This window comes from Mastomys coucha, unplaced genomic scaffold, assembly GCF_008632895.1.
Source record: "Mastomys coucha isolate ucsf_1 unplaced genomic scaffold, UCSF_Mcou_1 pScaffold22, whole genome shotgun sequence".
Taxonomy (NCBI): Eukaryota; Metazoa; Chordata; class Mammalia; order Rodentia; family Muridae; genus Mastomys; species Mastomys coucha.
The window spans coordinates 115,207,092-115,222,822 of record NW_022196905.1 but is presented as its reverse complement, the minus strand read 5'-3'; the positions used below and the strand labels follow the sequence as shown (position 1 = coordinate 115,222,822).

The window sequence follows — 15,731 nt, the reverse complement described above, 5'->3', positions numbered from 1 at the left end:
CATTTCCTATGTTCTTTCTCTCTGCTTCCTGCTTGGCCATGAAGTACAAATCTCTTTTCTGTCATGATGCTCTGGCCAAGTGCATGGAGCTGCGTGCACAGCCATGAATTGAGCTCTCTGTAACTGCACCCTGGAACAAATCCTTCCCTTATGCTGCTGTCAGGGAGTGGGTCACAGAAATGTAAAAGGTTACTAACACACAGATTCTTTATGTTGCCCAGGCTATCCTGGACCTTAGCAAGCCTGCCTTAGAAGCTCCTGTAGTTGGACTACCACACACTGTTTCCAATGAAGGTTTTAAATGGGATTAAGGCAGGCTGGTGGTGCAGGACTTTAATCCTAGCACTCCGGATTCAGAGGCAGGCTGATCTCTGAGTTCAAGGCCAGCCTGGTCTACAGAGGGAGTTCCAGGACAGCCAAGATTACATGGATAAACCCTGTGTCAAAAACAAAACAAAACAAAAACAACCTACCCATTAAAATAAAATGGGGTTAAGATGTGGTCACAGCTGGGGCTTTGAAGGATTCCTCAGCTGATGAGGGAGATAGGTGGAAAGCGCAGGGAACCCTCTGGGTCTCTGAAGAGACATCTGCAGTGAGAGAAGAAGGCTGGAGATTGGGGTTCTCAGGAGGAAGCAGAGGCAGCTGAGCTAGGACTGAGGAAAGTCAGAGTTCAAAGCCCCTTTCTTGTGGTTATAGCAGTTGAGGGGTGAAGGTCCCTTGGTGAGCAGTCATTGAAGCCAGCTGTGGGTAGGCTTGAGTGGAGCTGTGGGTGGCACCAAGCTCAGGATACCCTAACCCTAACTTAACCCTAACCCTGGATGGAAGCTGTGGCTCAAGCTGCCCTGAACCTTCTTCCCACACAGCCTCTGTCTCACCATGTGCCTAAGGAGGCTTTTCCAGTCTTCCTCTCTCCACTGGACATGGAGAACCACTGCCCTGAAACGTCCCCTGGGCAGGCATCAGGGAGTCCGCTGGACACATTCTGGAGGCCAGAACTACAGAGCAGTCATTTTCGATATGGGCGGAGTTCTTGTGCCTTCTCCAGGGACAGTGGCTGCAGGTGAGCTCCTTATTCTTTTTACCTTCTAGGGGCTGAGTGAGAGTGGGAAAATAGACACAGATAGGCCCTACCTAGGGTCAAATTCTAAGCCCCACTTAGAAGCAGTGTTTGAAGCAAATTATTCAGCTGGTCTGAGTCAAGGTTGCTTGTCAGTAAATTAGGGCTAATAATGGACCCTCCTTCCTGGAGATTTGAGGGACAGTTAAAGGAAATGACCTGTAGAAAATAGAGTAGATCGCTGGGCAGTGGTGGCGCATGCCTTTAATCCCTGCACTTGGGAGGCAGAGGCAGGTGGATTTCTGAGTTTGAGGCCAGCCTGGTCTACAGAGTGAGTTCCAGGACAGCCAGGGCTACACAGAAAACCAAAAAGAAAAAAGAAAAAAAAGAAACAAACAAACAAACAAACAAAATAGGGTAGATCAATTAGTTGCATGCACGAAGCCCTGGGTTCAGTCCCTAGCATCTCATAATCCAGGCATGGCATGTGGTGGTTGAAGCAGGAGGATCAGGTATTCAGGGTCATCCTCAGCTAAACACCAAGTTCAAGGATAGCCTGAGCTAGATGTAATGTTGTCTAGTTACACCAGGGACTTTGCCTTCCACCTTGGTGTCAGGGTGTGAGCAGTTATATTCTGCCATGCCAGTGAACTTTAGCCTCTAAAACTGATTCCGAGTAAACCTTTTAACCTTTAAAAATGACTAACAAGTAATACCCAGAGAAAAACTACAGAAATGAAGTCCTCAACCATGGAAGCTACAAACCTGAAGCTGTCCCAGCATGCCCTAGCACTTCCCACATCCAGTCTCAAGCGGTGTTCCTCCTGGAGTTTTTGTCATACGTGATATGACTTCATTGTGAACTCATAGCTTAAGTCAAGGATGGGCTAGCATTTCCGAGGAAGAGGCAAAGGGTAAGGACCTTAGGCACTGAGGGCCATACAGTCTCTGCTGAAAGCACCTGAATGCTGCCCATTCAGAGTCAGAGCAGCCATGGATGCTGTAAATAAAGGCATGGTGTGCAGTTTCCCAGGCACCAATAGGATTTTCATGTGTCACAAGATATGGTTGTGTTGAGTTAGTTTTCAACTTCTTCAGAATGTAAAGCCATTCTGACTCACAGGCCATATAAAAAGTGACAGTGGCTAGCTTTGGCACAGGCTGGCTGAGTAGGCTCTGGGAGTACAATACTTGGGCTAGGATGTAAGTCATTGGTAGAGGGCTTGCCTACTACCCACAAGGCCCTGGGTCTATTCTCAGCACTGAAAGAAGACTGTGGGGAAGAAGGGCGAGACTGGGAGGAGCCAAAGGTCCTCCCAGTTTGAGTGAAGGAACAAAGGTTTTTTGTTGTGGTCCTGTCCTCGACCCTTCCCGTTGCCTTCCCGTTGCCATGATAAACTCCATGAGCAAGGGCTTTTGGGAGGAAAGAGTTGTCTTTATTTGAGTTCCACACTCTAGCCAGAGCCTATCATGGAGGGAACTCAGGGAAGGAATTCAAGGCAGGAACCTGGGGGCAGGAACAGAAGCAGAGGCCATGGAGGACTGTTGCTTGTTGGCTTGTTCCCTCCCCGTGGCTTGCCCACCCTGCTTTCTTTCTTTTTTTTTTTAAAGACTTATTTATTTTATTTTATGTATGTACACTGTAGCTGTACAGATAGTTGTGAGCCTTCATCTGGTTGTTGGGAATTGACTTTTAGGACCTTTGCTTGCCCCAGTTGGCCTGGCTTCCTCCGTCCCAAAGATTTATTTATTATTATAAATAAGTACACTGTAGGTGTCTTCAGATGCACCAGAAGAGGGTGTGAGATCTCATTACGGGTGTTTGTGAGCTACCATGTGGTTGCTGGGATTTGAACTCAAGACCTTTGGAAGAGCTGCCGGTTGCTCTTACCCACTGAGCCATCTTACCAGCCCCCCACCCTGCTTTCTTATAGAGCCCAGAACCATCAGCCACAACTGACATCACTCACATAGACCAGACCCTCCCCACCGATCTCTAGTTGACAAATGCCCCACAGTCTTGCGTACAGAACAGTCTGACAGAGGGATTTTCTCAAGTGAGGTTCTCCCTTCCCAGATGACCCTAGCTTGTGTCAAATTGACACAAAACAAAACCACTAACCCAACACAAGTCCCTAGTTTATCATTTCTTTTTCTTTTTCTTTTTTTTGGTTAGGATTTCTCTGTATAGCCCTGGCTGTCCTGGAACTCACTCTGTAGACCAGGCTGGCCTCAAATTCAGAAATCCGCCTACCTCTGCCTCCCAAGTGCTGAGATTAAAGGCGTGTACCACCACCGCCCGGCTCCTAGTTTATCATTTCTAAGCCTTAGACATTAACTAACTCATGTAAGCCAAGTGAAAAAGAAACAAGTCCCAGTAAGGCTGTGGCTCAGGGTACAGTCCACCTGGTACTGCTAAGTGACCTGTGTGTGCCACTGTACCCTGCACTACCTAGTTCTCATGTTTCATGCTCTCTGGTTGCCTATTTCTCTATGAGTGTAGGTCACTTAGATGTTTTTCTGTGAGTCCCTCACATCTCTTGCTGGCTTACAGTCAGAGCCTTTTGGAAGTTATACTGGTTTTGCAGATTTATTCATTATTTTGATTTATGTGCATTTTTGTGCACCTGCCTGAGTTTCTGGTGTGCAGGTTGCCTGCGGAAGCTGAAGTTGGGTCCATTCAAGATCAGTAAACACTCCTAACTGCCAAGCCAGCTCTCCAGCCCCCACCCTTTGATTTTATTTATAATATTTTTGATGGTTCTTTTTCTTTTCTTTTAAGAAAGGATCCATATCAAAATTTGCAATTTTAAAGTACCATTAGGGCCATCTGCTTCTTTCTTTTTTTTATAATTTTAGACTTTTGAGTCTTAGTTGAGCAATTCTTTTCTAGACAGATGGGGTGGTTCGAATCTGTAATTCTAGTACATGGGAATCTGAGGCAGGAGGATCACTCAGAGTTCGAAAGCAGCCTGGGCTACGTTGTGTGCTCCAGGTGAGCCTGGGTTACAGGCCCAGGTGTGCCAACCTCATGTATGGATTACTCAGGGCCAAAGGCAATGGATGCAGGGCTGGGGAGAGGGCTCAGTAGGGGCAGTGCTGGTCTCAGAAGCATAAGGAGCTGTGTTGTGTCCCAGGATCCATGTAAAAAGGCTGAACATGGTGGCCTGTGCTTGTAAGCCCAACACTTGTTAGGTGGAGGCCCAAGGATTCCTGGGGCTGGATGACCAGCCAGTTAGATAGATGAGTGAGCTCCAATTATTGAGGTCACCTGTCCTAAAGGGGATGAATGGTATTCCTAGGGATGACAACAGATGTTGTCATCCTGCCTTTGCATGTGTGTACACATGCTCCACTTGAGCATGTGTGTGTGAGTGTGTGGACATCTTTTCCAGACTGCTCTCTGTCTTTTTTTGTCTTACCTGGTAGATGATTCTGGCAACCTTTCTTTTTCATGGTGCTAGGGTCTAGGCAGGCCTGGTGTATGCTAAGCACATGTTCTACTGGAGCTCTCCCCTCTGCCACTCCACCGCCCCACCCCTACCCCCATCCTTCCCTACACTGTCATGTCAGTAGGCATAGGTTTCCTCTAAGGGTTAGCACGCTTTTCCTCTGAGGACCATGTCAGTTTTATGAGCTGTGCCATCTCTGCTGCAAATAGGTTTCTGAGCTAGTCACCTTTGTCATTGTTGGGAGAATGTAGGTGTGTCTGCGTTCTACAGTAAGACTTAGCAGGTTGGAGGGTAGGGTGTGCTTCTGGTAGGGTGCTTGCCCTGTGGTCAATCCCAGTGCTGAGGAAACAAAAGCCAAGAACCCAGAGAGACTGATGGGGCCCCGGAGCCATAATCATAACTGACCTAACAAGTCCTCTGTGTATACAGATTTACCTTTCAAAATCTTTTCTATACAAGCAGTTAGTTCCACACACGCAGCCTTGTCCATAACCTTCACTTCCTTTGTAAATATATCTGATAGAAATTCCTGGAAGTGAAATTATAGCATCAAACATACCTTTAAGACTTTTGATAGAAACTGCCAAATTGCTTTCCACAGAGGCTGCCCTTGTTTGCATCCAAAAACAGTACATAAGGGTGCCAGTTTCTTTCCGTGCTTGCCAGCTCTGGGATGAGCAGAAAGGCTGTGCCCTTCAGAGCGCTTGGGGGCTAAGGAAGCCTTGCTTTTAAGGCCCTTGATGGTGGTCGTTTGAAGAACTTGACTGCTTCTCAGAAAAAGTGCTTCAAAACAGAAGCTCTGGGCCGGAGAGATGGCTGATGGTTTAGCTCGCCTACTGCTCCTCAGAGGACCTGAGTTTGGTTCCCTGCCCCGTGGCTCACAACAACCTGTGATTCCAGCTTCAGGGGAGCTGATGCCCTCTTCTGACCTCTGTCAGGCAGTTCAAGAGGGGGTGAGACTGGACCCTCAGTAGCCCTGCTCCCTGGCAGTGTTTGTCTTTCTTCAGAGTGAGAATGCAGACTTCCCAGGAGCGCACACAGCTGCTTCAGGACCTGGGGCTGTCACTGCCAAGCTCCGTAAACCCCAGCCATGTGGTGGTGTTTTTCCTTATCCTGCATGTGTTGTGTCCTACAGGATGGGAGGTGCAGAATCATGTCCCTTCTGGAACTATAGTGAAGGCTTTTATCAGAGGTGGTGACAGTGGGCCCTGGATGAGATTTATGAAAGGAGAGATGACGACCGAGCACTTCTTGGAAGAATTCGGGAGACTGTGCTCTGAAATTGTGAGTGACAAGCGTTTCTTTCCTCATTTCTTCCTTTTCTCTTTGCTCAGGGGTGGGGTGTTGAGATAGGTATGAAACCCACAGCAGCCTTGAGCTCCCCCTGTAGCCCAAGATGACCTTGAGCTGCTGATCCTCCTGCATCTGCCTCAGATGCTTGGGTTTCAGCTATGAGCCTCCATGTCCAGCTCTTACAGTTTCTCTTGGCCTCAAGTATGTTCTCATTCAGCCATAACATTGATTTAAATGAACTAAAATGAAAACCTAATAGCCTGTCTTTGTTTTTAAGATCTTCCTTCCATGCCTAGGCATTCAGCATTGAGCTCGTGTATGAATAAATAACTCTGCTCTTTACTGTAAGCTACAGCAGACACTGAAACATGAGCCATCAGCCTAATGGTTTTGAGCCAAAGCTTATTAAATCAATAAACAGTGACCATTTTCTCTGCATTGTGCACTATTTAAGCTTTGTGTGTACCATAACGTCTGTAACCTTCAAAGCTCTAAAATACACTAAAATACAATTTAAGCACAGTAATAACTTCCATGGAAGGACAGTATGGTAGGGGACACTGGAGAAAGTATCTTTTATGCTGCTGAATTAATATGCTTAAAATTTCTGCAGTGGGGCTAGCAAGATGGCTCAGGCAACTACGGTGCTTGCTAAAAGTTCACTTTTCAGAATCTAAACGATGGAGCGAGGGCCTGACTCTTGAAAGTTGTCCTTTGACCTTCACAAGTGTAAGATGTCACTGGCACACCCACACTTAAGTAAAATTTATTTATTCACTTATTTATTTATTTATTTTAAAAACAAGGTTTCTCTGTATAGCCCTGGCTGTCCTAAAACTCACTCTGTAGAACAGGCTGGCCCAAACTCACAGAAATCTACCTGACTCTGCCTCAAGAATGTTGGGATTAAAGGCGTGCATCACCACCTCCCTGCATAAAAAAAGTAATTTTTGTTTTGTTTTGTTTTTCGAGATAGGGTTTCTCTGTGTAGCCTTGGCTGTCCTGGAACTCACTCTATAGACCAGGCTGGCATTGAACTCAGAAATCCACCTGCCTCAGCCTCCCAAGTGCTGGGATTAAAGGCGTGCGCCACCACTGCCTGGCAGGATTTTTTTTTCTTTTTTTTTTTTTTTTTTCATTTTTGAAGCAGAGTTTGGGAAGGGGTCTCTCTGGTGCCCTGGCTGGCTAACTTCAAAGCTCAGATCTTCCTCTTTACTTCCCAGGGTTGGAATTAAAGCCCAGCTCCTAAATGAGATTTTTATACCCAGGAAAGGTGGTGTTTATCCTGTTACTGTCATCCTGGTTACTATGGATGGCAAGAGGATCACTTGTCCCCAGAAATTGGAGGCTTATCTGCTCAGTATACTGAAAACTCCTCTCAAAATACTAGTGTGGACTCTAAAGTAGTGGGCATCTGGCCCTTGCTGGGTGTTTGCATCAGTAGGCAGTAGGATGCTAGAAATGGATTTTGCCTGTGGGCCATGAGGGACCACACTAATTCTCCCGTCTCCTCTCCTGTTCCTAGGCAAAGACTCCTGTGCCCGTGAGCTCCTTTTTCTCTCTGCTGACCAGTGAGCAAATGGCAAAGCAGTTCCCGGTGATGACACAGGCCATCTCTCAGATCAGAGCAGCGGGCCTCCAGACTGCAGTCCTGACCAATAACTTTTGTCTTTCCAATGGGAAAAGCTTTTTGCCCCTGGACCAGAAACAGTTTGATGTGGTAAGTATAAGGTGATGGATGTGCTGGAGATGCTCTGAGTTCAGCTTTAAATGCTGCCTGCTAAGCAGTCTCCAGGTCCAGGAAGTGGGTTTTTACTCACATATCTGTCAGAAGCAGGTTTGGTTATAATAAATTGAAAATTGTCTTTTATTTTTAGTCTTTTTATTATCTGTCTGTTTGTCTATGTATCTATCCCTATCTATCTATCTATCTATCTATCTATCTATCTATCTATCTATCTATTTATTTTCAAGTCAGTGTTTCTCTGTAGAGCCCTTGACTGTCCTGGAACTTACTCTATAGACCAGGTTGACCTTGAACTTTCAGAGATCTACCTGCCTCTGTCTTTCCTATGCTGGAATTAAAGGCCTGACTTTATTTTAATTTTTTTTATTTTGTTTGTTTGTTTGTTTTTTAATATAGAGCCCTGGCAACCTGAAACTTGCTACAAAGACCAGGCTGGCCTAGAACTCACAAAGGTCTGCTTGCTTTTGCCTCCCAAATGGTGGGACTAAAGGCATGCACTACCAAAATGGGTCCTTAAAACATAATTGAGCTCAGGGCTGGAGAGATGGCCCAGAGGTTAAAAGATTAGCTGTTCTTCCAGAGGTCCTGAGTTTAATTCCATACAACCACATACATGGTGGGTCACAACCGTCTGTAATGGGATCTGATTCTCTCTCTATTCTGGTGTGCATTAAGACAGAGCACTTGGGCTGGAGAAATGGCTCAGTGGTTAAGAGCACTGACTGCTCTTCCAGTGGTCCTGAGTTTAATTCCCAGCAACCACATGGTGGCGCACAACCAACTCTAATGGGATCCGATGTCCTTTTCTGGTGTGTCTGAAGACAGCTACAGTGTACTCATTACATAAAATAAATAATAAATAATTCTAAAAATGAGAGCACTCATATACATAAACTATACATAAATATATAAATAAATCTTTTTTAAAAACCATAATTGCGCCTATGGCCAAGTATTGATGAGGTGGACACTCCTTCATGCTGTACACTCAAACCCTTAGCTACACTCCCACATCTCGTGTGGATTCTGATTCTCCACTGTTTGTCTGAGGCTAATTCCAGATCAGTGACATCCCATAATACCTCACTGCTTTGTGAGATGGCTCCCTGGGTGAAGATGCTTGCCATAGAGCCTGACTACTTGAGTCCTACCCATCATTCCCACAGCATGATGGGCATATGTGAGGACTCCGGCTTCTTTCCTTGGAGTTGACACTAGGGGGCCCCTAGGTTGTATCCTGAAATTTTCTAATCCTTCATCTTAAGAAGGCAACATCATTTTACAGAATGCTTCCTGTTATAGGAAATAACCCCACACCATCTTCCTTCTTTCAAACCTGTGCCAGTGTGCTTGTGGGAGCTGCTTCCATAGAGCCTTCCTCTCTCCCCAGGTGGTCGAGTCCTGCCTGGAAGGCATCTGTAAGCCAGATCCCAGGATATTCCAGCTGTGCCTGCAGCGGCTCAGCCTGCAGCCCTCAGAGGCCATTTTTCTTGATGATCTGGGACCAAATCTAAAAGTGGCTGCCGGCCTGGGCATTCACACCATTAAGGTAACCCTGACTGTCTCCTGAACCACCTCGTAGTTAATACAAGTATGTCCACATTATAGTTTCTTGTTTGTGTCTGTAACGCCTTGGTAACTCTCTGGGAGTAGTCCCTCTGCTTCTGACTATGAAATCTGTAGCCAGGCGGTGGTGGCACACGCCTTTAATCCCAGCACTTAGGAGGCAGAGGCAGGCGGATTTCTGAGTTCGAGGCCAGCCTGGTCTACAGAGTGAGTTCCAGGATAGCCAGGGCTACACAGAGAAACCCTGTCTAAGGGCAGCGGGGTGGGGTGGGGGAAGAAATCTGTAACAATGTTGGAAGGAGGCAGGGTGGGGAAAGTAAGTAGGCTTTGACTGTCACAGACAGTCTGAACAATCCTTTTCTAGATGAAGGGGCTAGGAGCCACAGGCCCTGGCAGGGAAGCAAGGTAGCTACAGGAAATGGGAGGGTCCCAAGGCGGGGTTATAAACTCACATGCCACACAGCCAAAGCCAGGTCAACATTCTGCTCTGTGTAAAATATGGCATGGGCTTTTTTTGTTTGTTCATTTGTTATAGATAGAGACTCTATGTATCCCAGGCTGGCCTTGAACTCTTCATCGTTCATCTGTGTCTTCCCAGACTGTAGAGTGTGTCCCATCCTGACCCCGTGACAACCTGTCTGTGGTACTCTTCTGTGGAGGCAAGGCTCAGGATTAGTTGGAAGAGGAAGAGCTTCCTCTGCGCTAAGGGCAGCTGAGGGTACCTTCAGTGGCCATGATCTGAGAACTGACCTTGGGCTTCTGGGCTGGTCTCCCTCTCAACCCTCTGGAAGGTGTAGCAGACACCCTGCATATCAGATATTTTGTATTATGTTCATAACAGTAGCAAAACTACAGCTCTGAAGTAAAACAAATACGGTTGGGGATCATCGTAACATGAGGAACGGCGGTAAAGAGTCGCAGCATGAGAGAGTTGAGAACCACTGGGCTCAGGGGTGACCCTCACGGACACAGGCGGGGTGAGGTCCAGGCCGATGGGCATGAGTTGGGATTTCTTTCTTCTGAAACCAGGTTGAGAGTCCTGAGACAGCAGTGAAGGAACTGGAGGCTCTGCTGGGTTTCCCACTGCATGTGGGCGCTCCCAGCACTCGTCCTGTGAGGAAGACCATGGAGATCCCGCAAGATGCCTTAGAGAAGTACCTGAAGGGCTTGCTGGGCACCCACTACATCGGTAGGGAAGATTCCCGTCTATAGAACTTCCTCTGCAGTGAGGACTGCAGTGTGCTTGCCCATTCCCAACCCTGATGTAATATGCCGATGCTATTACAGATCCGTAAGAGCACAGTCTCCCTTCACCCCAGTGCTCCACCCTAGAGTTCTGGGGTGCAGCCTTTGCCCGAGAATAGCCACTGAGGAGGAGGGATCTTGGAGAGACAGCGTGTACAGCGAGTGATTCTGACTTTTGGAGACAATTGTCTGTTTTGAGACAGTGACTATATGTTCCATGACTTTAGAGCCTGGGAATCCAGCTCAGTATATAACACTTGCCTAACATGGGTGAAGCCCTGGTTCTTCTATTCCCAGCACCAGAAAAAGAAAGTGCTGCATGATTTTAAAAGTGGCAAGGGGACTCCTCTTCCAAGACCCTCTTGTTCTCTGCACTCTTTCCCTATGAACCAGGCATCTTGGAGCTTCTGGAATCTTTCCTGGTGACAGTCCCCTCCCTCTACTTGGTCCTCTAGAAGACTCTCATTCATAGTTCCACAGTGTAGTGTTTCCTAGCCATAGGTTACTTGGCAGCACACCCGCAGAGCTGAAGGTCCCTCTCAACCAGGCTAGCCCATGACCAGCTCTCCTGCCATGTTAACTGAGGGTTCATGAGGCCTGCTTCTCCCAGGAGCCTCCTGTCGGCTCTCATGCCAGGGTCGGGTATGGTTTGGTGGAACATGGGTAAGGACAGACATGGGCACATTTTGATCTCAGGCTTAGGACATTCCATGGGGCCAGATGTGCTGCCATGAGTGTTAGGACTAATAAACAGAACCCATGAGCGTGTGTTCTCAGGGGTGGCAAGGCTGTGCACACCCAAGCAGAGAGGGGGTGACCACTGTGTTCAGAAAGTGCCCTTTGAAGCTGTAGCCACGTGTGAGTCTGAGTGTATATGCCAGGACCCAGTTGTACCCGAGGAGGGCAGTGTTTCCTGCTCAGGATCTTTCAGGAGGGCATCACACATGCCAGAGGCACACCTCTCTGGGAAGAAGGGCTACCCACGTGTCCAGATCACAGAGGAACTGGCTCCCTTTTGAGTGCTCTGTCCTGTCAAACTTACAGGCCCCATGGAGCTCCTTCAGTTTGATCACGGACAGTCAAACCCAACATACTATATCAGGCTGGCTGACCGTCAGCTGGTTCTGAGGAAGAAACCCCCGGGGACCCTCCTTCCCTCTGCCCATGCCATAGAAAGGGAGTTCAGGTAAGTTTCTGGGGGGCCAGAGATTGGTTGTCTAACTGGTGTCTCTAGCACACAAGCTCCATACTAAACTGTGAAGTCAGCTTCTGTGGGACTGCCCTCTGTCCGTCCCTTCTTTAAAAAGTAAGATTTTATATTTAATTATATGTGTGCATATGTCTGTGAGTGTGTGTATGTGCATGTGCGTGCACATATGCACATGAGTGTGGATGACCATGGAAGGCAAAAGAGAGTGTTTGGTCTCCTTGGTCTGGAGTCACAGGCTGTTGTGATGGTCTCCTTGGTCTGGAGTCACAGGCTGTTGTGATGGTCTCCTTGGTCTGGAGTCACAGGCTGTTGTGATCTGTCATGTGGGTGTTGGGAGCAGTACACACCCTTTATATTTTATGTGTATTAATGTTTTGCCTGCATGTATGTGTATGCATTTATCACATGTCTGAGGAAATTAGAAGATGTTGGCTCCCCTGGAACTGGAGTTTCGGATAATTGTGAGCCACCAGGTGGGTGCTGGGAACTAACTTCAGGGGCTCTGCAAAAGCAACCAGAGCTCTTAACTACTGAGCCATCTCTTCAGCCTCTCTCAGACATGGCCAGCCCTGACTGACTGGCTGTATAGACCAGACAGCCCTTGAATAGACTCATAGAGATTTACCTGCCTTGCCTCTAAGTGCCAGGACTAAAGGCATGGACCACTGTGCCAGCTGCCCTGAAGCTTTTAAGACTGTAACTGTCTGTCTCCATCAGATGAGAACTTGTTACCTACTTTTGTTCTAGTTTTTGATAAGGATGTCTCACTGTATTTCTGAGGCTGCTCTCTAATTCCTAGACTCAAAAAATGATCCTCCTGCCTCAGCCTCCCAGGTACCCAGGTTTTTCTTTCTCCCCCTGCCTGCCCCCCTTTGAGACAGTCTCATGTAGGCTGTGCTGGCCTCAAACATGCCCAAGGATGACCGTGAACTCCTAATTCTCTCGCCTGAGCCTCAGCAGTGGGACTGGAAATCACTCTCACTCTTTTTACATCAAAAAAAAAAAATTTTTTTTATTTTATTTTTTTTTGTTTTTTTGACACAGGGTTTCTCTGTATAGCCCTGGCTGTCCCGAACTCGCTCTGTAGACCAGGCTGGGCGCAAACTCAGAAATCTGCCTGCCTCTGCCTCCCAAGGGCTGGGTTTAAAGGCGTGCGCCACCACTGCCCGGCTACATCAAATTATTTTAAATTAACTTCAATTGATTATTTTTATGTGGCATGTGCATAAGTGTGTTTGTATGTGTCCCTGTGGAGATTAGAGGTCAACTTTGTGTATGGGTCTTCGATGCCCATTTGATTTTCGACATGATCCTGCCCTAGGATCTGACTCTCTAGGCTAGGCTGACTAGCCAGTCCCTGGGATCCACCTGTCTCCACCTCCCAGCTCTGGGATTACCACCATGCACCACTGTACTAGGCCTTTTATGTGGGGCAGGGAATTGAACTCGGGTTGCTGAGGATTGTGCAGAAGCCATGGTACTGACTGGGCTAACTTCCAGCCTTTTTAAAAAAGAGGGGTTTTGTTTTTTTCTGGGGCAGGATGGCTCAGTGAGTGAAGCACTTACTGCATAAGCCTAGTGGCCTGAGCTCACTCCCTGAAATCCCCAGGAAGATGGAAAAAGAGAGTCCAGTTCCCACAGAGCTGTCATCTGACCTCCATGTGTGTTATGACACTTGTACCTCCACACCGTGCACATACATGTCCACAATAATAAATCCATTGGCTGGGCAGTGGTGGTGTATTCCTTTAATCCCAGCACTTGGGAGGCAGAGGCAGGTAGATTTCTGAGTTCGAGGCCAGCCTGGTCTACAGAGTGAGTTCCAGGACAGCCAGGGCTATACAGAGAAACTCTGTCTCGAAAAACCAAAATAGAGGGGCTGGAGCGAGTAGGACTGGCAGAGGTCCTAAGATCAACAGCAGCCACACACATGATGGCTCATGGCCATCTGTACAGCCACAGTGTACTCATACACATAAAATAAATAAAATAAATAGAAATAAGTCTTAAAAAAAAAAGAAAAACCTAAATAGATAGATAGGTAGGTAGATAGATAGATAGACAGACAGATAGATAGATAGTTGTAAATGTTCTTACCACGTACTCTCTTAGCCATGGTCTCTCCAGCTTGCTCAGGTAAAGACCTGAATCAGTGACCTTTTGGCCTCAGGTTCCCTGGTAGCTGGGATTCCCTGGTAGCTGTGCCACCAGGACAGGCAGTTTAAATGTACATAACAGAATTCTAGCTCCAGATCTCTTAAATAGGAGTGGTAATGCCCTTAGAAGCCTGGGCTGGATGGAGTCTCTCCTCCTTCCACTGCCCTACAGTATGTGTGGCCGAGGGGAAGTGTGATTTCCTGGCCTCTCTTGTTCTGTTTCTTCCAGCTTTGTATGCTGGGTCCCAGGCACACACCTGGGCTTGATGTAGTCTTCCCCCCTCTCTCCTTTCCTTTCCTTCCATCTTGGAGAAACTGTTGGCTGACTGAGCTGGCTTGGTCAGTCTACCACACTGGGACGGAGGCAGGCCTGTGTATGCTAGGTGAACCTCCTCCCACTGAGATATAGCCCACCCTCAACAGATTTTTTTTAGTGACTTCATATTTTTATTTATTTATTTATTTATTTATTTATTTATTCATTTATTTTATGTATATGAGTACACTATCCCTCTCTTCAGACATACCAAAAGAGGACACCAGATCCCATTGCAGATGTTTGTGAGCCACTATGTGGTTGCTGGGAATTGAACTCAGGACCTCCGGAAGAGCAGTCAATGTTCTTAACCACTGAGCCATCTCTCCAGCCCCCAACATATTATTAATTTTATCGCATGTGTTATAACTTTGTATGTATGTGTGTGGTATATACACGTGTGTGTTTGGTGTCCCTGCATATGTGTGCATGTGTGTGGAGGCCCAAGGTCAAAGTTAGGCATTCTGCCTCCACTACTCTTTACCTTTATGATTTTTTTACTGTATGAGTGTTTTGCCTGAAAATCTGTCTGTGCACTAGATGCACACATAGTGCCCCCAAAGGACAGAAAAAGGTATTGAAGCCCCTGGAGTCATCTGTCATTTTTCTGAGACAGGGTCTCAGTATGTTGTCCTGGCTGTCCTGGAACTCATTCTGTAGACCAGTCTGGCCTGGAACTCAGAGATCCTCCTGCCTCAACCTCCTTCATGCTGGGGTTACATGAGCCCCGCCATGTTGAGGCTTATCCGCCTTTTATGTTTTGACATAAAGACCTTGTTGAGCCTGAAGCTGTGCCAGTCAGGGAGTTCAGCAGTCTGCTTGTCTTCACCCTGACATTAGAGGCCCTCGCTACTGTGCTTAGCTTTTTACATGGGTGCTGGAGATCTAAGCACAGGTCTTTGTGTCTGTGTTACAGACACCTTATCAATGGAACCATTTTCCACCCCGATAATGTACTATGTTTTAAATAAAAAAAAGCAAGTCGAAGAAAATCTTATCAATTTAGCCTATAATGATGAGTTTTTAATTTGTCCTGGCAGGATCATGAAAGCCCTTGGGAAGGCAGGAGTTCCTGTTCCCACTGTTCTTGACCTCTGTGAAGATTCAAGGTAAAGATCTGTGTATTTTGTCATTGTGCCCTCAGGCTACAGGAGAAAAAAAAAGCATTTATTCACTAAGTCAAGAGCCCATTCCACAGAGATGAGAAAATCACCTGCAGCTACCTCCCCCAGAAGCCTTGAGACCCTGCCACTCAGAAAGCATGTCCACTCTCAGAATAGCTTAGCATTCCAAACATAGATCCACTTAGCTGGATGTGGCACATTTGTTGTAATCCCAGCACTTGGGAGGCAGAGGAAGGAGGCTACATAGAGAGATGACCACCCACACCAGGTTTCTTTGTGAAACAGAGCCCTGGTTGTCCTGGAACTCATTCTGTATTCAGGCTGTGCTCAAACTCACAGAGGTCCATGTGTCTCTGTCTCCTGAGTGCTGTGGTATTTTTGTTGATTTTTTGAGACAGGGTTTCTCTGTGTAGCCCTGGCTGCCCTGGAACTCACTATGTGGCCAAACTGCTGGCTTTGAACTCCTGAATGCTGGGATTAAAGGTGTGCTCCACCACTGCACTGAAAGAGACTCTCTCTCTCTCTCTCTCTCTCTCTCTCTCTCTCTCTCTCTCTCTCTCTC

General features: G+C 47.0%; 1 protein-coding gene across 1 annotated transcript in view; it reads left to right on the top strand.

The window, feature by feature from the left end:
- Acad10 (acyl-CoA dehydrogenase family member 10) overlaps positions 1-15,731 on the top strand; it is a 59,587-nt gene that overhangs the window by 5,867 nt on the left and 37,989 nt on the right. The window contains exons 2-8 of the mRNA XM_031391138.1: positions 867-1,063; positions 5,648-5,796; positions 7,331-7,525; positions 8,943-9,101; positions 10,148-10,307; positions 11,408-11,549; positions 15,086-15,154. Of these exons, the coding sequence (XP_031246998.1) occupies positions 880-1,063; positions 5,648-5,796; positions 7,331-7,525; positions 8,943-9,101; positions 10,148-10,307; positions 11,408-11,549; positions 15,086-15,154 (1,058 nt within the window). The 5' untranslated portion in view covers positions 867-879. The remainder of the gene's footprint in view (positions 1-866; positions 1,064-5,647; positions 5,797-7,330; positions 7,526-8,942; positions 9,102-10,147; positions 10,308-11,407; positions 11,550-15,085; positions 15,155-15,731) is intronic.